The sequence below is a fragment of the Xiphophorus maculatus genome, chromosome 9 (assembly GCF_002775205.1).
Source record: "Xiphophorus maculatus strain JP 163 A chromosome 9, X_maculatus-5.0-male, whole genome shotgun sequence".
Taxonomy (NCBI): domain Eukaryota; kingdom Metazoa; phylum Chordata; class Actinopteri; order Cyprinodontiformes; family Poeciliidae; genus Xiphophorus; species Xiphophorus maculatus.
In genome coordinates, this window is record NC_036451.1 from 22,363,609 (window position 1) to 22,385,330 (window position 21,722).

The window sequence follows — 21,722 nt, forward strand, 5'->3', positions numbered from 1 at the left end:
TATAACCGAGTCGCTGCTGGAGGAAAACGCCGATGTCATCATTCATAAATATATTGAAAGAAAGCCAAAAGGTCCAGGTGAACTTTTAGACTTTTGTAAAGTTGTTAATCATCTGGACTTGTTTCCAATAGACACGCAGTCACATCTCCTTCTGTGCTTAGATTTGTTTCTTCCCCACTGGACAGAGGAGTTAGTGATGAACCTGTTAATACTAGTTACTATGTGTGCTAGTAATTAAGTGAGTAGATATCTTTTTTTTAAGCTAATTTCAGATTATAAAAAAAAAAAAAAAAAATCACAATGACAACATAATAAAATATATACAGTACAGACCAAAAGTTTGGACACACCTCTTAATTCAATGAGTTTCCTTTATTTTCATGACTATTGACATTGTAGATTCACACTGAAGGCATCAAAACTATGAATAACACATGTGGAAATATGCACTAAACAAAAAAGTGTAAAACAACTGAAAATACCCCTTATATTCTAGTTTCTTCAAAGTAGCAACCTTTTGCTGTGATTACTGCTTTGCACACACTCTGCATTTTCTTGATGAGCTTCAAGAGGTCGTCACCTGAAATGGTTTTCACTTCATAGGTCAACCTGCCCTGTCAGGTTAATAAGTGGGATTTCTTGCCTTATAAATAGTCATGAAAATAAAGAAAACCCATTGAATTAGAAAGGTGTGTCCAAACTTTTGGTCTGTACTGTATATATATATATATATAAACGAAATGATACCAATAAATAAAAAAATAATTAGCTTAAATAATTTAATATTAATGACTTTGTATTTCTTTTTTCTGGATGAAACCTTTGACAGAGCCATTGTTGCTATGTCTTTTTTCCATTTTTCACATAGAAAACCCTCTTGGTCCAGTGTTTCTTTGTCTTATTTTCAAGAGCGTGACTGAAAATGTAATTACATGCTAAAGTCTTATGACAGCGTTGAACTTAAGGTTATGTTATGTCTCCACTCTGAAGTTTATTTCCCAAAGATGTTGCTTTGCAGCTGCAAGGACAGACTTCAGTTTCCCACAGTTTTCTGTAAATATTTTTGCACTTCTTCCCTCCTTTGGTATTAAAAGTTTTGAACTCAGAAGTCAGAACTGACACTCTTTTTGTTCTCGACTTAGATGCTACATAAACCTCACGGAGTCCTTTACACCTTTAACTGTGTTTGAATAGATTCATTTATCCCACAGCACATCCTTAGTTTCCTTTCTCACAGAAAGAACTCCTGGTATAGCGCTTCTGTGTTTTGCCACACACTTTTCCTGAACAGTCTTTTTTATTGCTAGCATTAAACTCTATCTTCCCTCCCCCTTCTTTTCTATGTAAAGTACGCCTAGCACCCAGTTCTTCTAGCATTGTTGTAAAGTGACAGATTCACAGGATGATCAGTAGATAACTGGATTAAAAACTAGATTATATATGATGATATATAAATAAACTAAATTGAAAATTCCCTCATAACAAATGAAACATTCTGGTTACACAATGTATTACGCCATATTATTGTTTATTGTTGTGTCCTGTTACAAGGCCTGCCATCTTAGAACCAAACGGCAGCGGCCGATAGTGCATTTATAACATTTATTGAAAAGGAAAATAAATAGTGTGCAAAATATCCATACTTCCTCTCATTAGAGGTAAACAAATAAACGTGTGCCAAGGAAAAAACAGCATAGAGAAGGCCAATAGATGTCTGTTATCTTACATTCAGTTCAAGTTTGTTCAGCTTTTCACAGCTTTGTCTCAGCCAGTATCATTAACCAAGCACCGTGTACAGTACATGTCGCAGTTGAGCAGTTTTGACACCGTTGACGTCGTTCTTCCCCCTCACGACGCGTCGTCGTGTGAGAGGAGGCGAGTCCGGGCTTTCATCAACTGTCTCTGTTCACAACTTTCTGGCGCAAAACCCTCAGGATGCGATCGCTCTTTGTGAGATCAGCGGGGAGTTCGTTATGCTGCGAAACAGAACGCACAGGATGATCCAGGCGTGCCTTTTCGCTCGGTTTCTCGTCAAAGTTAGGAGAGTTACCTCGTTGGGTAAAGCGGTATCGGCGTTGGCTGCGAGCAGCAGGAGTACAGTCCGAATATTCCCACCCACGACGGCAGCGTGAAGGGCAGTGGAGCCATTCTGGAGACAAGACAAGGAGGGAACCTGCTCTATTATCTTTCATTTAGTTGTAAATTGCAGGAAACTTGAAGATTATCCTTCAGCTAGAGCTATAAGATTCCTAACCTTGAGAAGGCCGAGCGTAGGAGAAAATTTCAGCAGCTCCTCGACGACGCCGTTGTGTCCTTTCAGCGCTGCTTTGAATAACGCCGTCGATCCATCCTTGAAAGTTGAGAGACCAAATGTACAAATCAGCTTCAGCTGCTTTCAACTACAAAAAAAATTAAATAAAACTTGACACCAAAATACTGCAACTTTGAATTTTGTGTGAGATTATTTGTGAAATGTCAGCAGAAATGCTATTTATTTCACTTGTTTGTAAGAATTTAAGTTAGCGCCCATTCAGCACTAAACTCTATGCTATTTCATTGTTTGTCAGAAATATGAATCATATTTAATCCAGTTTAAACACAGTTTTTAGATTTATCAAATCGTCTATCTGAAACCACAAATAACAGCTTTTTTGTAATTTGTTTTGGTTGATTGAGATAAGCAAATTTGAGGTGTTGTGGTGGTAACAACTCAAATGTGTTTCAGTTATATAAATACTAATTAAAGGACCTTCACTTACTCATTTTGTATTTCCTTTAGCATATAAAACGTATAAAATAATACTGATGCCTTGGAATTGTTTGTGGACAGATCTTCCAAATCGGGTCTATGCTTTTTTTTTTTTATCTTTTCTTTTTTTACTTCTTCTAATTAGGTAATCAGTTAATGCAAACAAACTCTGAAACAAAGAGAAGACTGTGTGCTTTCAGTGACAGCATTATGCACTACTTGAGCATATTGTTTGGAAAAAATATTTTGCGAGACATCAATCATGAAAAAATAAGATCGTATAACATAAAATACCGCTTCGTTGACCTCATGACTTTTCTCAACACAGTCAAGGAGACTTTCTCAAGGTAAGATAACTTTATCCAACTCTTCAATCCAATCTGAAGTGACTTTCATACGAGGATTAATGTACTAATCTGTCAGCATCCCGATCTGCTCCGCGTAACAGAAGGACCTTCACCGCCTCACTGTGTCCCATCTGAGCTGCCATCCACAAGGGTGCCGTGCCGTCCTGGGAGAGAGATGGATGGTTAGGAGGTCGCGGAGAAAAACAAACTCCGTTTCCACATTCAGAACCACAGAGTTGAAGGAGTCGTCTGTTTAAGTCATAATCTCCTAGCTACCGGCAGACGTCAGGCTTTCGTTCGCCTGCGTTTCAGCTACATCGTGTGCCGATATGTTCGGCAGACGTGATTAGAAAACTGCTGTTTACCTTGGTGAAACTGGTCACGGTGGAAGATGAAGCGCTCAGATTAGCATTATCGCAAAACGTGAACGCTGAGCGACAAACAGTGGCATGACAGACAGAACTAAACAGATTTATAGGGTAAAGCAGGTGACAAGTGCAGGCATGTGAAGGGATTTGTGCCTGCGGGGGGGGGGGTGGAGCATTACCTCCCTGGCTTGGTTCACCTTGGCGCCAGAAGCCAGCAGCTGACGAATCACAGTCACATGACCCCCCTGGGCAGCTAGGAATAAAGGTGTAGCTCCATCCTAAAAAAAAAAAAAAAAAAAAGAATTAGCAGAGGCAAAACTCATTGTAAATGCACCAATGATTAGCTCATTAAATAAATTTTCGCACAGTAAGGTTGTTGCTGTTTTTGGTACATGCTAATCCTGCTCAAGGTGATTCATGACTGACTCAGCAGTTTGGGGAAAACCAGAGAGACGGGATTCCTGCTGCACTGAGATCAACTAACCATCAAGTTTCTGACACAAAGGGAGACAGAGTACAGAACAGATCAGGTGTGACAGTCTGAGGAGAGACCAGGCCTGTAGATGCAGATCTCACGTTTAGCCTCTCGTGAACGTTGGCTCCGTTCTTCAACAGGACGTCCACCACTGTCGAGTGTCCGTATTGCGAGGCAACGGTGAGGGCTGTGCCACCGTCCTGTTAGCGAAACATGAAAAGACAACATGAAAGTTACGCGTAATCTCAGAATGGAGAACGCAAAAACCACCTGGATGTATTCTTGGTAACTGGCTGAACCGTCGCCTGGCTTTTTCCCCCACATGGTTACGTCGAACCTTTGTCCGTAGTTCGGTGGAGGCGCCGAACTCAAACAGCAGCTTCACGACGTCATGGTGTCCCTGCTGCGAGGCGAAGAACAAGGCTGTCGAACCTGTCTGAGGATAAAAATAGACACAGCTGTTTACATGGAGGACTGGTATCCAATTAGTCAACTCTAGACTTTGGTGTTTTATTAGTGAAAGTTGATCGCTACAAGACATTTTTCCTTTTGCTTCACAAATGATATTAGTTAATATTTCTCATGAAGCACATCAAAATAGCTCTCCAAAGAACCTGCTCATTCTACACATGTGTTACAGTTAGAGTTAGATCTGAAGACTAAACAACAAAAACCTTAAGGAACAAAAATCACTGTTACTCTAGATGTCGTTTTCTTTGATTGTGCGCCGAATAGGTGAATGGAGAATTTCGAAAACAGCAGCGATAGTTTCCTGATGATAATAGTTATTGAGGAAAATTCCTCTATCCTCAACAAATATTGTGAGTAATGTGTCCTGGAGCAGATCTACCTCTCTCTGGTAATTAATGTCTGCTCCTTGCATAATGAGCTCTTTGACGCACTCATAATGGCCGTTGTATGACGCCACCATCAGCGCTGTCGTTCCATACTGCAATAACAAAAAAAACCCAAAAAAACAAACAAACATACAATTAGTCAACCCATTAGAATGTTGCATTTATTCATAATCTGGCACTGGTATTAAAAATGGCTGCAGTTAACAGATTTTGCTCCTTCTTCAGCGCCTGTCACATGTGAGGTTCCCAGGATTTCCTGCTTTGGCTTTTATTTTTGGTTTACGCATTTCTTCTTATTGTCTGAAGTTAAATTCGACCAAATTTTTCTTGTTTCCCCAAATAAGATACAGGTGTGTTCTGGGCGTGGCCACAGGTGTGCCTCCAATTAACTCAAATATGTCGATTAGCCTATCAGAAGTTTTCAAGTCGTGAGATCATCAAATGGGCTTTTCCTCATTGCTTAAAGAGGAAGAGATCATTCTGCATGTAAACTTTTGATTTTGAAGACATGAATAAATAAATCTTTGAAATATTTGTTCTTCTAATTTTGTGGCAATAAGCAGCTTGGTATTTTTAATTAACCTAACACAAGAAAAGTCAGACAGTGAAAAAAAAAGATGTGTATATGTCTTTTAATACTGTATATTCAGGTATTGGGAGTACCTGTAAGATTTTTTTTTTTTTGTCAAATTGTTTATTATTTGTTTTTCACATTTTTGTTTTTTACTGTCTGCTTGTCTGGTATGCAAAATATTTTTTAACTCTTGGTGTTTAAAGGTGTTATATAAGTGAGAATGTACAAGAGAAGACAAACAAAGACAAAAGCCATAATAAAAAAAAGAAACATGCATTCAAAATAAAGAAGACAATCCCCACAAAAAAAATCTTGGTGATAAGAGAACTGCAATAGTGAGATGCGGATAAATTCACATTATGCAAACTGAAAAAAAAAAAAAAGTATACACATACAAACACAAACACATGCTCCACAGAGGTAACGCTCGACGCTCTCTGTATCTCTGCCACAGGCGGGTTACGGTTACAGCGTGCGGCTGAGCGGCATGCAGCGTCCGTACACTGTCTCTGCAGTCGGCGTCCACTCGCCCGCTGTTGAGCAGCAGCTGAAGCAGAGCCAGGTTTCCCTTCCTGGCCGCCCAGAACCCGGCGTTAGCCAGGGGTGTTTCCTTCTGCAGGGGGGTAAATGCACACAACAACCGCTCCCACTGAAACCACCATTATAGCATTACACACTCTGACAGCAGAGAGTGGCCACCGTGGTGTGTGACCAGGTGTCACCACTAAGAGTAGATGCTGCACAGGTTGCTGTGTCTGTGTGCAGCTGAGAGGTCAGTAACTGTCAGGTCTAAATACCTATTAGAGACAATTAAACAAATACAGGAAAGACAAGAGAGTTAGATTCTTTTATACTCGCGAGGAGAGCAGACAGAGAGATGTTTCCAGTTACAAATCTCCACCTACTCTGGAAACACATCTCCCGCTCCCTCTATTTTATTGATCTTTAGGAACCTGCCACAAGGGGCGCTGCAACCCTATGGGGTGGGGTCAAAGCATTCATCACATGGTTGCAGCGCTAAATAACATTCACTTCTAGACACATGTTATCTATACTCTAAATCTTTCTTGCTCCAGGCCCGGTGTGAAACAAGACACATTGCATAGCTTCAAAGCAACGGCTTTGTATCACAAAGCAGCACAGAGCAGAGTTTATTGTCAGGCCTGTAAAACTCTGCTGGGAGCAATTAACACCTCTGTCTTGTAGGAAGTCCTGCAGGGCAACAGCTGCTGAGAGTAGCTGTCACCCCTATTTCCCAGGGCAGTCTCAGGATAGAATCAAAGTTATTTAACACACAGAAACATTATCTAAATGTAACTACAAGGCTACATGATACAACAAATATTTGATAATTACTAATAATACAATTTATCCAACAGTTCCCTCCTGTTTATCGAATATTTGGTGTCGTCTAATATCCCTCCAAAAACAGTCACTTCAAATGATTTCCGCTGGGAGTTCATTTTTTTGAAAGCAAACATTTTTACACTCAGGGGTTATACCCAGTCCAAAAATTAGGATCTGGATACCTGTCAGAAGAAGAGTCATCATCAGAGTAGGCTTTGTCAACATCAGATTTTTTCTCTAATAAAGGATACATCTGTGCCATCTGGTCCTCCATGGGTGAAATCGCTGTGGTAATGAGACGGTTGAACAAAGAACGCAGGCACGGAACAAAACAACATCCACACAAAGTCAAAATTGCAGCAAATACTGCAATTGATACTAAGACAGAGGACACAAGGTTTCTATACTTCCCAAAAGCATCCATCCATGCATCCCACATGGAAGTATCCACTCCAGAGTGTTCCTTCATTTTGCCATTAAGGGTGCGAAGCCCTGTAATGGCCTTCGTTAAGCTTCCATCAGCTGCTGTATTGTTTGGTAAAAATGTGCAACATTTTTCTCCAAAAATCATGCACACCCCTCCTTTCTCAGCCAGCAGCATGTCAAGAGCTATGCGGTTCTGAAAAGCCATCAGTGAAGTAGCAGGCAGCTGTTCATACACTGCCTCGAAACCAGCCTGTGTCCAGTTTCCCAGTTTTTGTACATTGTAATGGATGTAATTTATTCCGTCTACGTTTTTGTTAATCGTGCACCACCAACAAATTGTAGATTCAACCCCACCCTGATCAACTAATTTATATTCATCAGGCACTCCACGAGGGACCCCGATGGCATCGATGTATGTCGGATCAGTATCTGTATTTTCCATGTCACTTCACGTTTCTGTAAGTGTTGCCTCTTCTGAAACAAAACACTAGACAAAAAAAGTATTAGATCTTCAGCAGATGTAGGACAGACATATACAGGCAATAACAGAGAAAACTAATGCACAAAACCCCGTTACCACCAGCTTCAAAAGACATGTTTCTAAAGTAATGTTTTGCCAAAATGTTAAACATATGCAGATCTTTCTCTTAAACCAATCTTATAAAATAGAACTAAACAAACAAAACAATAAACAAAAACTTCAAATTTGTTGCAGTTGTACAGTTTACATTTATCATCAAAACAATGAATATCAAAGTGAATTAGACAGTCCAATTTAAATTACTTTTATAGTACAAACTGGATCTTACTAGTTATTTGTCTAAAACATTCAACATGCTTTCCTTAAACAAAAATTCAAAAGAGTTAGACCTGGAGAAATTATAATGTCAATGTATAATTTAACAAATCTAGGCATTTTCAGAATATACCAATTTTACCTAGGTCTTTTGCTTGTCGTTGAATTTAAAGTTCTATTCAGAACCATTTTAAATGGATGTAAATCAAAACAAAAATCAAGTTTAGAAAAATCATTATAATCCCACCTGAGTACTTTTACTGATTAGTGATAACTTTAATCAATAACAGATTCTTCAAAACATTTCTTTAAACATTTTTTGCTCCATTAAATTAATGCTCTGAAAATGGCTAACACAATAATATTTTTAATTTCTATAATTGTTTTCCTAAATTAATTTACCAAAATATGCTTCATTAATCGCTATAATTTTGTTATCTATTGTTTCAAAATCCTTTAGCCCATTGCAGAACATGTTTCAATGGAGAACGACTCAAATCCATTCAAAAGAAACATATATTTCACCAGACCATATCTTTCCTTTCACTTTTTATGTGTAACACGGATCAAACGTTCTTCAAAAATAAAAAATATTATTCAAGTAATATAAAAGATAAACCTATAACAATATTCTCCCCCCAGATGATGCATTACTCGCTAATGCATCATACTTCTACTACTTTAAATAACGATGTTGATAAAACAGGTTTATGATGTTCCCTGAGAAATTCTACCAAATTCAATGCTGCCTTTTTCCCAAAAGGTAAAACTCGTCAAAACAAACAAAACAATTTATGTTATCATGCTTTATCTTCAAGATTACTATTTTCCCAAAACACTTCACATTACAGTTTTAAAGCTCCTTATCACATTTAACTCTTATGATTGTCAAATAATTCATTTTACAAACTCCTCAAAAATTTTCACTAGTGTTTGACAAGGCGTGTTTACCAATTTAGACTCTGTGAAGGTTTCGCATTAACCAGCCAGAGAGACGGTGAAGAAAATTCAAAATATAGTCAACAAAAAATCAAAAAATGATAAATTGGGCCCAAACTAAAATCAACATAACAAAGTACAATGCAGTCGGTAACAGAACAAACTCAAGCACAAACTGACTTAACAAGACATGAGGGGAACTTAGATAATGGCTGATCAGACCATTAACACACACTAAGGGGCAATTAAACACACAAAACCCTAACAAATACTGGTCAGTATATCACTAAATCTACAAATGAAAGAAATTAAAATAAAAACCAAATTTCCCCTCCCCTTTTTGAACGGGTCAAGAGGAAACTGGTAACTCAAAAGAAAGAAATGAATTCGTTATATTTAACAAAATATAGAAGAACTGACACTTATAGCTTAAATAAAAAGTCAGACTAATGAAAACAAATTTAAAGATGGGAGAGACAATGATGTGCCTCACAGCAGCTTGTCCTTTTCTGCTGAACTGCTGTAAGCAGAGGTTACTTCGCACTTAAAATTAGTGGTATGCAAGGAGGCTTCACATGTTAATTAGTTGAATCTAGTGGGGTAGCAGTTACAGCCCAACTCTGTGGCCCCCCTGCGGAGCTGCTGCAAGGGGGGGGGCTGCAAGTCTCCTGATCTACATCATTCACTACAAAAATTCCACCAGATCCTCTTTAATTAACCCATAAGTTATTTCTAACTTAATATTATCCTTCAACAACAAATTTGTACAGTGTAGCAAACTTTTTCTATATTCAATCAATTTCTAGTTAACAAGTGAGTTACTTCTATTGTATTCTGTCTTATTCATCCATAATTCCTGTAGATTTAATAATATTTTATCTATCCTAAAGTTTTGGTCAGTTTAAAAAGACTGATTTTGAAACTATCTAGAATCGGTTGCATACTGCAGTTTGTTGTTATCGGAGCAATGCCTCTTACAGTTAGAGCCTGTTTCTATTTATTTATTAACTTTATTTCCTTATTTCATTTGCAGCCCTCTCTTCTTTCTGTAGGCACTTTTTTGAAATGAAATGACCTTTTGTAATGCATTAAAAGTTCTTAAAAAAAATAAATAAATCCATAAATAGAATCTTTTAATAGGTCTGCACGAGTTACTGGTTTTCCTGTAGAAGTTATCATACCCCTATTTTGCCAGTACTGTGCAAACGTGTGTACTGTTGCAAACGCATATTGACTATCGGTGTAATCGTCACTGCTTTATCTTTCATTAGTTTACAAGCGGTGGTTAGCGCTATCAATGCTGCAGCCTGAGCCGAGTAGTGTGAGGGAAGTTTTTTAGCTTTTAACACTATTTTTTTTTAGTCACTACTGCATAACCGGTTTGAGTTTTCCCTTGTACATTTTTCTTTGAGGAACCATCAACAAAAAGTATTTCACCGTGATCTAATGGTAGATCTTTTAAATCATTTCTACTCTTTGCATTTTGTTCTGCCATTTCCTGACAATCATGCTTTGTACCATCATCTGGAAGAGGTAACAAAGTTGCAGGATCTTAAAATCGTGCATCTTTCAATAGTCAGACGAGGTTGCGATAATAATGTGCTCATACAAGTGAGATGCCTCGCAGGCGATAAAAAATCATATTTGTTTGTAATAATAGTGCTGAAACTGCATGTGGTACTTTTAATGTTAACGGATGAAACAGTACAATAGGAGCACTAACTTCTACTGCCATAGAAGCAGCAATCACTGCTCTCACACAGGGAGGCTGGGCACACGCCACACTATCAAGTTTGGAAGAAAAATATGCTATTGGTCTCATTTTATCACCATGTTGCTGAACTAGCACCGAGGTCATATACTGACCTTTGCAATCCACCATCTGGAAAAAATGTTTTTTATAGTCTGGTAAGGCGAGCGCAGCACTTGACACTAGGGCCTGCTTTATTTCACTTAGTGCTGTCTCTGCTGCCTCTGTCCATTCCAAAGAGGAAGACATTTTTAAATTTTTTTTTTTCCATATATTAGTTTGCTTAAAGGAACCACTATTACTGCAGAATTAGGCACCCAGTCTCAACAATAGTTAGTTAACCCTAGAAAAGACATCATCTGTGTTTTGGGGTTTTTTTTTTTTTTTAGTTTATTTAAAACAGAGTTACATGCGGGGAGGTCCACGTTCTATATACCAGAATCGTGGACGCTGCTCCATCTTCCCCTACATTTGGATTTGCTAACTGTATCATAGGATAAAGATTAGTCGTGTGTGGCTGACTATTTGCCTCTTCTGAAGGGCAACATGGGGGAGGGAGAAAAGCCCAGTGGGAGCTGCAATTCCCTGCACCAAAGTTTCTCCCCAGTTCTTAGACCACTTAAAGTTTGCTTTTCGTATTATTTGTTTCTCCCCTTCTGTTTTGTTATTTTGGTATTTGGTAACTTCAGCTACTTCCCCTCCCCCTCCTGCTGCTCGACTGCCTGTTAACCGCTATGTGCCCATCAGTGGTTGGAATCAAAACTAATCCTAGCTACATAAGGCCATCCCTGCATAAAAAGTGTTATTTCTGGTCTTACACTGTCCATAGATAATAAATCCTGTAGATTTAAATTGGACTTCTTCACTCTCTAAACTTTCTGATTCTAGTCATGCTGACTGATCTATGTATTTTTTTCTGGGCAATGTCTGGCTATGTGTCCTTCCTTCCCACAACACCAACATCCTAAATAATTTTGTTTGAAATTATTTTGTCTGTAATTATTTTGTCTGTAGTTCCCTCTTCCCATTCTCCCTCTCTGTCCTCTGGGGTTCTGACCTCTACCCCTAAATCTTCCTCTTCCTCTCCTGTCGTGATATAATATTTGCTCCTCATCTGGGAAAAAGGCTCCTGAAACCTTTGTCTGTTCTTTTGAGACCTTTTCTACGTGTATAGCGTGGTTAATGCATCCATCTAAAATCCCAGTTTTCAATCCTACGTAATGTTGATGTATTCTCAGGCTGTATTCATCAAACGATTCTTCCTCCTCTTCTCTTTTTTGTGCTAATTCCAACCAAAATTTTACATCCTCATACCCTTCTTTGCGCATTTTCTTTGGGTTTGACTTTGTTTTTTGCTTTATTTCATCCTGCAGTACTGTTAGTTTCTGTGAGTTTAGACGGCCGTCAAAGTTATAGTTTGTTATCCATTTATCTAAATGTTTTATTTTATGCGGATCCTGATTTTCAACATATTTCCAGTCATTTGATTTTAAACTGGCTGTCGGCTTAATTTTACTTAGACTCTTCCCCATTTTTTTTTGTTTTTTTTACAATTTAGCCCAGTTTGTCCGACTCATAGGGAATCCTATAAACTGGAGATCTTTTCAGTAGGCCAGCAATTAAAAATACCTGTAGTGGTAACCCCCGCTTCAACTCTTTCGAGTGGGGGGTTCTTACCTCTGCATCCAAGACAGGTTTGCTGGTTACAACCCTACTGTTTTTATATGAGATAAAACACCAAGCGGTATTTATATCTCCAATCACACTCACAATCACACGTGTTGTTGCTGCGGAATTTAAGCTCCTGCTCAGCCGGACTCCGCCATCCGTTCCAATTACAATTTTAATGCCTGATTTAAATATTTTTATTATTGATTAAAGTTTATTATTATATATCGAATTGAGGAAATTTTATTATTTTAATTTTTTATCGGCTAATTGATTAAATTTTATTATTTTTATTTTTTATCTTCCAATTTATTAAATTTTACTGCAGGTTAATACTAGGCTCCGTGCGCCTTTTCCACGAAATTTTTACGTAAGGACTTCGGACGCCCTTCACGGATTCAGTTTTATTTTTTACCTGTTAGAGTCTAGAATGTCCAGGGTTTTCTTATTCGCGCAATGACCCGCAGTCATTCGCCACACTTTTAAACAAGAATCTACTCACCCTCTCCTGTCTTCCCGTCAGAGCCGTCAACCGTAAGATCCCAGCAGGCAGGCAGAGCGCCAGCCCTTGAACAGGTTCTGATAAGCTTCCACTAGGAAACTTGCCGTGCGCACGGTCTTTACTGGGGTCCACCATGCCCGCTGGAATCCTTCCGGTATTTTGGCATCCGGCTGCGAAGGACCAAATAATGTCAGGTCTAAATACCTATTAGAGACAATTAAACAAATACAGGAAAGACAAGAGAGTTAGATTCTTTTATACTCGCGAGGAGAGCAGACAGAGAGATGTTTCCAGTTACAAATCTCCACCTACTCTGGAAACACATCTCCCGCTCCCTCTATTTTATTGATCTTTAGGAACCTGCCACAAGGGGCGCTGCAACCCTATGGGGTGGGGTCAAAGCATTCATCACATGGTTGCAGCGCTAAATAACATTCACTTCTAGACACATGTTATCTATACTCTAAATCTTTCTTGCTCCAGGCCCGGTGTGAAACAAGACACATTGCATAGCTTCAAAGCAACGGCTTTGTATCACAAAGCAGCACAGAGCAGAGTTTATTGTCAGGCCTGTAAAACTCTGCTGGGAGCAATTAACACCTCTGTCTTGTAGGAAGTCCTGCAGGGCAACAGCTGCTGAGAGTAGCTGTCACCCCTATTTCCCAGGGCAGTCTCAGGATAGAATCAAAGTTATTTAACACACAGAAACATTATCTAAATGTAACTACAAGGCTACATGATACAACAAATATTTGATAATTACTAATAATACAATTTATCCAACAGTAACCCATTAAGACAGATCAGTGGTCTCTAGGCAACCCAAAACGTTTATTTTTTGGGTAAGTCTAACTCTTCAACCTAAAATTCAGTTACTTTTACTTTCTTGGGGGGACGTGGACTTTTTTTATGGAGTTCCATTTGTGCAAATGAGCATATTTTTGGCACAAATAGAACCCCATAGAAGTAGTTTCACTAGGCTGTCTTTTTTACTTTTCCTTGAGTAATATTTTTTTAAGTATTGCTACTCTACAGAAGAACGTCTGCTCACTCTACCGGAAGTGAGTAACTTCACTAGAAGAAGAAAATCAAAAGATTCATGAGACGCACACACACCTGCAGCTTACGCTAAAGCATAGCTTCTTGTTTGGTCTAAAGTTTTGTTTGTCTGTTATTTTCTACCTGCTCAATCTTTTATTTGTATTAATTTCTTTCATTTTACTCATTACAAACTGGACATAACTTTGCATTTTTGCCTGTCTGATTACGTCATTTTTAACTATTCTGATCATTATTCAGCACTTGACTGGCCTTTTAACCAGATATTCTTTGAGTAATTTCTTGGACAGTTTTTACTTTTACTAGGTTTACTATGAAGTAGTGCTAGTCAGGTTCACGAATGTCCTTCAACAGTTACAAATGGACAGCTTTTTGGTTATTTTCTGTCCAGTCTTTGTCCTTGACCGTAACACACATTTGTACAGAGTGTGTTTTTTGGGGTTAAAAAACTAAAAGAGGACCAGCAAACATGACAGGAGATGTACTATATCTTCACAAACGGGAACAACTCTAAACATCGAGCAGACCCTGGGAGATGCATCACGGTTCGGCTCAGTTACGAACCATTGATTGCCACCACTTAAAGAGATTAGTTTAAGAACGTCGGCCTCGTAGGAAACCAACAAAAGTATAATTAATAAAACGAGGACTAACTTAAAAATGTTGTTTGCTGTTGTTATTCTGAACAGTCAGGATTGTTCATAAACACCCAAGATGTATTCGTCAAAGACTCGTGAGCCATTTAATGCAGCTATTGTGCCCCCGGACATGTGCTACACTGTTTGAGTCAGTCTAATGTAACAATCTATTCCCTTTACACTTAAACACATCACGTCATTAAACAAATCCTGACTATACAGCAGTCTGCTTTTGACCAGCAGCAGCTGCTGCCGTGTGTCCGGTGATGATGCGGGCCGTTTCAGGCAGGCTGCCCGGGCAAAGATGGATGGAGAAAGCTGCGTTTTACCTTGAAAGACATCCTGCAGACCTCAGTCGTGACTCATGGCGCTCCGTTGATGCGCACTCACTCATTAGGCGCGATGCTGCGCGTAATTTGCCTGTTTTGCCGCACCGTGTTTGGGTGTTGCCCCCGTCGCGGACATCATAATAACAGCGGGAGCGAGTCAGCTGTATGAGCTCAGCCTCTGCAGTGGACCCCGCAAGGAGGAATCACCGCCAGCAGAGGGCGCTGCAGAATACCGGTGGGGAAAAAAAAAAAAAAAAAAAAATCAAGTATCCACTTCTTCTCCCAACTATTACGATCAAACTCAAGGTAGACGTATTTGAACGTTTAAACGGTAGGATAATTTTGTGCTTTGTTTGTGTTATTTTCCTCCAGAATTGCACAAGTCAAGTCATAAATCAAAAGTTCCTCAAATAAAAAGTATTAGCTTAAAAATGGGTACAATGGCTCACACAACCCTTTTCACATTAAAAGGACAACCTTTACTGTACTTTACTGTAATTTTACAGGACAAATACAAAATCATCTGTAACAGTGATCTGACATAGAGTTTAAAAAAGTTGCTTTATGAATAAAAACAAGTGTTGTGGGAGTCTGCCAATACTTTGTAGAAGCACCTTCAGTTGTAACAATACGTTTCTAAGGTTACGTCTATACCAGCTTTGCAGATCTAGAAACTGAGATTTATGCCCGTTCTACTTTGCATAGTATTGAGTGAAACTGCCACAGATAGTCTGTCGGATTTAAGTCTGTCGGATTTAAGTCTGGACCTTGACTAGGCCTTTATTGAGCATGAATATGACCTGACCCATTCCGTTGTGGCTCTGGCTACATGTTTTGGGTTGTCCTTTTGCAAAACTTAAGTTTCTGTGTCCATGTTAAAGAAAAGAAAGTCCTACAGCAGAAAGTTTAATGACGGGGATAGTGTATTCATATTGACATGCAGTGTGGTTTGCATGTAGGACCAAATGTTTGGCCAATTTTGTTCTTATCGGGTCAGAACACCTTATTCCACATGTTCACTTCAATTCCATTAGGGACTTGCAAGTCTATCAGTTATTATTATTATTTCCTGACATTTTCTTCTACTTGAGCTGAGTTATTTTGGGCTGCATCTCTGATTAAATCACTCCCTGCCTGGCAGAATACAAATGTGTGCCACTATGTGTTATTTTCTTTCCACTTCAGAGTCAGGCTCCACTGTCACATAAAATCCCCTCCAAAACACATTGAAACCCACTGTGGCTATAAATTGTGGGAAAAGTCCAGCGAGTGGGAACGCTGTATGCCTCGGAGGAGAGCCGAGTTGTTTTTATATTGTTTGCTCAGCATTTCACATTAAAATTCTTCAAAAATCTAATTGAAAATGAATCTTTAAAAAAAAAAAATGCTTTGAAACTGAAAATGAATTAAAATTCTTCAGTTGAAACCTTGATGTTTCCCCCTAAAATTGACCTTGTGACTCTTCCCAGCTCCAGGTGACAATGTTAAAGAGCTTCGTAAATAATAAAGTCTACAAAAAGTAAAGCCCAGACTGTGATCTCAGTGAAACACTGCTCACATAATGCACCGGAATCAACTCTGTGTTTATTCAAATGCAACCGTTTGCAGCTGATGTCATTTCAGTGCAAACTTTAATCAGATTAGACGCATTGTCCCTTTTTCGCCTGTGCCGGGTGCAGGGAGTTGTGCTCGGCTACAAACATGTATTTGAGGGATTAACAATACTGCAGCTTTAGCTGTTTCTAGGTGATAACTGCAGAGGGTTTGGAGGACAACATATTTTTGTTGACTAATGCCACTGCAGGGTGCTGGCGAAGGCGTTAATTTAAGGATCGAGCAGGAACATATAGTTTACCAGAAAGCTTTATATAGCAGGCTGGAAGCTGGAGTGGCTATACGCTGTTGGAGTTGCTGTTGGAACATGGGAACAAAACAGACTCACCTGTGTGCAGGTAGGCAGCCCAGGATTCTTTGTTTTATTTTATTCGTGAAACCAACTGAGCTCCTATCGGTGTGATTAATATGATTTTCCTTGAATGTAGCGCCGGTGTGATAGGGGTGGGCATTTATTGTATTGTTTATCATTTATCGTGATAAATTTCTTCTTATTAGACTTGTGATTTATAGTCGCTGTGATAAATTCCAATTAATGATGTATTAAAACTCTCCAAAACTCCGTGTTGTCGGGATTGTTAGTTTTACTATTTTCTGCACTGTTTGTTCAATGGCAGTATCAATAAATATGAATTAATTTGAACATATAGTTAAATTCACAGTTTAGTGACGCAAATCACATTTCTTTTTGTGAGTTGTCTGCTAAAGGAGCGTACTACAAAGGGGAATGTTTTTCAAGAGCATTATTTGTGTTTGTTGGGCTATGCTTGCTGTGTCACAGCGATACAGTACCTAAAAAAGCAGCAAATAGTTATAGGCACCTTTATTTTTATCATATTACCACAAAATATCGTGATCAAATTTTAAGTCCATGTCCCCCACCCATGCTGTGTGCTTTTAAAACTGAAGAGGGAGAATAATGTGATTCTGAAAATGAGGGCTCAGCAGAAGAGACAGAATAGTTCATAGTGTTTTGATCCTGGTGTTTGGGTCGGTGAACTCCTGCCACCTTCTTTACAATACGATGCGTAAAGTCCCAATTCAACGAGAGGTTGTGACTCGTTGTTGTCTTTCCTTCCAGCTGGGCTGGTGAGCCTTCTGCTGAGGGCGGCCCTGCTCTCCGTCCTGCTGTGCAGCCCGCAGACGGTGCTGTCGGAATCGGACGAGGTGGTCCTGACCGAGTGGGAGATCTGGAAAAGCAGCAATGGCATAAGCTACGACGAATCAGTGAGAGCGAACAGACGGCTAAAACACATCGACACAATCAAGAGTACGAGTTTTTTTTTTTATTCTTTGATTTGTTATTCAGGAGGACATGCAGCGGAGGGCCATCTGGGAGGACAACAAGCGCAAGATTGAAGACCACAACCAAGGCTTTCTCCTGGGGAGGATGTCCTTTGCTATGGCCATGAATAAATATGGAGACCTTGTAAGAAGTGCTGCTTTACTCTCACGTTTGTTTTTGACAGAAACACCAAGAAATAACTACAAAATAAAACCCTATGTAGAAGTTTGTAGTCTGTCTCCTCGCACAAGACTGACCTTGCTTTAGTTTATCTAACGGAGATAAAATGCTTTTTTAAGCTGACCTTAAACATCTTCAGTTCAGCAATAGACCACCCACTGTTAAGTCTATTGCTGCTTTCTCAGCCAAACAACTGCATCAAGCAACATCATGTACACAAACTTTGCTTAGCTGAGAAACCAAACTTAATTTCTTCACTTGTCGACAAACTCACTGCAATATGACATCTGTTAGCTACAGGTAGCTGAGCTAACTGCTGAAAATAACTTGACAGAACCTGAATTGTGTCTTTTTTTTCAACTTGTAGACAAGGCAGGAATACCAAAATCTGCAGGGAGCCAAGATCAACGCCCAGTTTGTGCCGAGAGGAAAGGAGGATTCAGCTCAAAGACTGCGCTACAACGCTAAGAAACTAGAAGCTGCGGTTGTTGACTACAGGAGCATGGGCTATGTCACTGAGGTGAAAGACCAGGTAAGACCACACTTGTGCAGTCAGTTCAGCATGTCCTATCCAGACTAAGGGTGCATTCACACCCTTGTCTATAAAGTCCAGTTCATTTGGGGAGGCGTGAATGCGCAATCGAACTCTGATGTGAACCAAAAAAGCGAATTCTGGTTCACCTAAAAACCTAGATCTTGGTTCAATTGAACTCTGGCGCGGTTCAAATGCATATGTGGATGTGGACCGCTCCAAGAGCAGGAAGTGAGCTAAAGCGCAAGGCATTCTGGGTAAGTGCTAGCAGGAAAAATGGCTGGTGGTCTTTTACCAAAGACAAAAGAGAAATCCTACGACCACTAAAATCTGATAGTACTCCATTTATATTTACACTTTGCAAAGGTTTTTGTGTTGTTTCCTTCAGTAGTTCTTGATGCAGCGCCCCCACAGGCGAGGAGGTGAACAGGTTTTTCAAATAGTTTGCATTGTTTGACACAGTGCAGTGTGAAAGTGAACCACACCAGCTGAAAATGTAACAAATGTTGAAATTTTGGTCCCCAGTCAAACCGAGTCTACCGGACTATCAGGTGAGGAAACATCTGATAGTCTGACGTTTTTTACGACGAGAGTCACAATCTGTGGTTTGTCTTCTCAGGGCTATTGCGGCTCGTGCTGGGCTTTCAGCACAACAGGGGCGATAGAAGGACAACTGTACAAGAAATCGGGTCAGCTGGTGTCTTTGAGCGAGCAGAACCTGGTGGACTGCTCCAAATCTTTCGGCACCTACGGGTGCAGTGGCGCCTGGATGGCCAACGCCTACGACTACGTGATCAGCAACGGTCTGCAGACGACAGACACCTATCCGTACACCTCCGTGGTGAGGCCCAGTCTGAAGATCTGTAGGCTCAAACGGAGAACGGTTCGTCATCCAGGGCCATTCGTTTCTCTCCACAGGACTCACAGCCCTGTTTCTACGACAGCAGGCTTGCAGTGGCTCATATCAGAGACTACAGGTTCATTCCCAAAGGAGACGAGCAGGCGCTGGCTGACGCCGTGGCAACCGTCGGGCCAATTACAGTAGCTGTGGATGCTGATCATGCAAGCTTCCTCTTCTACAGCTCAGGTTATTGTCCGCTCTGTTCACATATGAATTAGTCGTTATGAAATTTGTTACTTGATTTGATCAAACGCGTGTCTTGTCCTGGAATTTTAAGCAGCATAACTATCCTTCTTGCATCAGTTTCCAGCTACAGCAGTTGCCAGATAGACCAACTTCTATAAGCCCCGATGGGCATTGCACCTGTCTCACACCAGCAGCAGCAGAATATAATACAGATTTTTCCTCCTCTGTCAGTTAAGAGCAAGATTTATTTCAAACAGCAAAATTACTTTTTTGTGCTGCTTCTTATTTGTGTGATTTTTAAACAAGCAACTGATTGCAAGCAATTTGAGCTTGATTTAGAAATGAAGAGATTTCAGTCCAAAATCAACACGTAAATGTTTGTTTTACCAGTTTTGTTTTTTTTTGTTTGCATGTAAAGCTGTGTTTATTTATGAAAATCTTTGCGCATTTAGAGAGCAGTGTTTTTAAGAAATAGCAAACATTCAGGTTTGTTTTGGTTGCTAAAATCTAGTGTCACATTCCAGGCTAGAAATTGTGAGAGAACAATGAACAGACACATTTATAAATAAATTAGAACACCATCAAAAGTAATTTTATTTCAGTAATTCAGTTGCAATAACCAAAGCATGTATGGATTGATAGCACGCGGGGCAATATATTGTGTTTGTTTCTGTTAATTATGATTATGAAAATTTAAAATTCAGTTTATCAAGCTATTAAAACATAACCTAAGACCAAGAGCAAAATACGCCGGGATGTAGAAACATTATGGCAGTCACTTACACCTGTTATAAGGAGGAAGAATAAAAAAGGCCATTGTTAAGAAAAAGCTAAGTCCTGTATTTCAGCATATTAATGGAAAGTTAAGTGGAAGGAAAAAGTGTGAACAAAAGTTTGGTTTCATTTTAGCTGAAAGCCTTCATAAAAATGATCCGAGATAAATGCATGCAATATATTACTGTGTGTAATGAATCTATATATTGTTCTGTATGGATTTGACTTTTGGAATAGAATTTCTGAAATACTGAAGTTTGGATGATATTCTTATTTGATAAAACTCCACATGTTAGTGATGAAATAACTTTGCAATTGTAATCCCTTTACTATTTACTACTAATGACGTGTTTTGTAAGATGTAAATCTAATCATTCATGATGATTCAAAACTCTAAGTGCAAAGCAGAGAAGGCAGGAAGTTTTTACATAAAGTCCTACCTTTGAATTTCTCTACAGGAATTTACAACGAGCCCAGCTGTAACCCCAACCACCTGAGCCACGCAGTTCTGCTGGTCGGCTACGGCTCTGAGGAAGGACAAGACTACTGGATCGTCAAAAACAGGTATTTATGACACTTTCTATGTAAATCAAAATGTGTCCAGGGTTTCCCCTCGTGTATTATAAGCCTGGCGGGTCACCAGGCTTTACTTGTGCCCCCACCAGGCTTAGCATCGCTTATTTATTTAAGCCTTTTTAAAATGTTTGCATTTTTTAAGACTTTATAGTTGGTGTCCAGGTATTAATCTTCCAATCTTTCAATAACACATTATTATCAAGTGATATTTTCAAATTTCCTGTCAACTTTAAAAATTAACTCAAAAATAAGACAGGCCGCAGGATGAATGACTACCCTAGTGCCCAACCACCGGGCTTAGCAAGTTTTCTGGGGGAAACGTTGGTGTCACTTTAAAACAAAAAAGGTACGCCTTGATGTATTACTGATTTTTCTTCTTTTTTTTTTCCTAGTTGGGGAACCAGCTGGGGTGAGGGCGGATACATGCGGATGGCCCGGAACGGCGGCAACACTTGTGGCATCGCAAGCTATGCTTTGTACCCAATTTTATGATTACAAGAACCCTAGAAACAGATCGTTCTAAACTATAAGGAACACGTTTCATTTTTTTGTATTCTTAAGCTGCATAGCTTGTGAACCTGTCGGACATCAGGCTCTCATAGGCAATACATTACCTCTCTCAGGGATGTAGAAGAGTGTAGATTCTCAACTATTCAGACATTTCTGTTTGTACAACTTGTTAAAAAAAAATTCAAACTGAAAATTTAAATAAAATTTGGACATTTAACCTTGGACAGACTTGAGAATGTTCATTAAAGTCGTTTTATGCACATGGGGGAAACATCAGCCCCTAACATCTGTCTCTTGTTTTCAACGGGAAAATGTCCAACCATCATTAATTATCGGGTCT

General features: G+C 39.4%; 2 protein-coding genes across 2 annotated transcripts; one reads left to right on the top strand and one right to left on the bottom strand.

The window, feature by feature from the left end:
* Positions 1 to 1,509: 1,509 nt before the first annotated feature.
* On the bottom strand, positions 1,510 to 15,025 carry ankrd29 (ankyrin repeat domain 29). The gene is given in 11 exon segments (XM_023339771.1): positions 1,510 to 1,976; positions 2,051 to 2,149; positions 2,255 to 2,350; positions 3,162 to 3,260; positions 3,644 to 3,742; positions 4,041 to 4,139; positions 4,277 to 4,375; positions 4,790 to 4,888; positions 5,873 to 5,983; positions 14,825 to 14,841; positions 14,844 to 15,025. Coding segments are annotated over 11 exon segments (948 nt in total). The 5' UTR covers positions 14,890 to 15,025; the 3' UTR covers positions 1,510 to 1,892.
* Positions 15,026 to 16,724: 1,699 nt separating this feature from the next.
* LOC102230347 (cathepsin L1-like) lies at positions 16,725 to 21,579 on the top strand. The gene is made up of 8 exons (XM_005795540.2): positions 16,725 to 16,776; positions 17,520 to 17,665; positions 17,748 to 17,867; positions 18,271 to 18,435; positions 19,055 to 19,276; positions 19,354 to 19,522; positions 20,755 to 20,860; positions 21,265 to 21,579. The coding sequence occupies exons 1-8, from the start codon at positions 16,746 to 16,748 to the stop codon at positions 21,362 to 21,364; spliced, it is 1,059 nt and encodes a 352-aa protein (XP_005795597.2). The 5' UTR covers positions 16,725 to 16,745; the 3' UTR covers positions 21,365 to 21,579.
* The last annotated feature ends 143 nt before the right edge of the window (positions 21,580 to 21,722 follow it).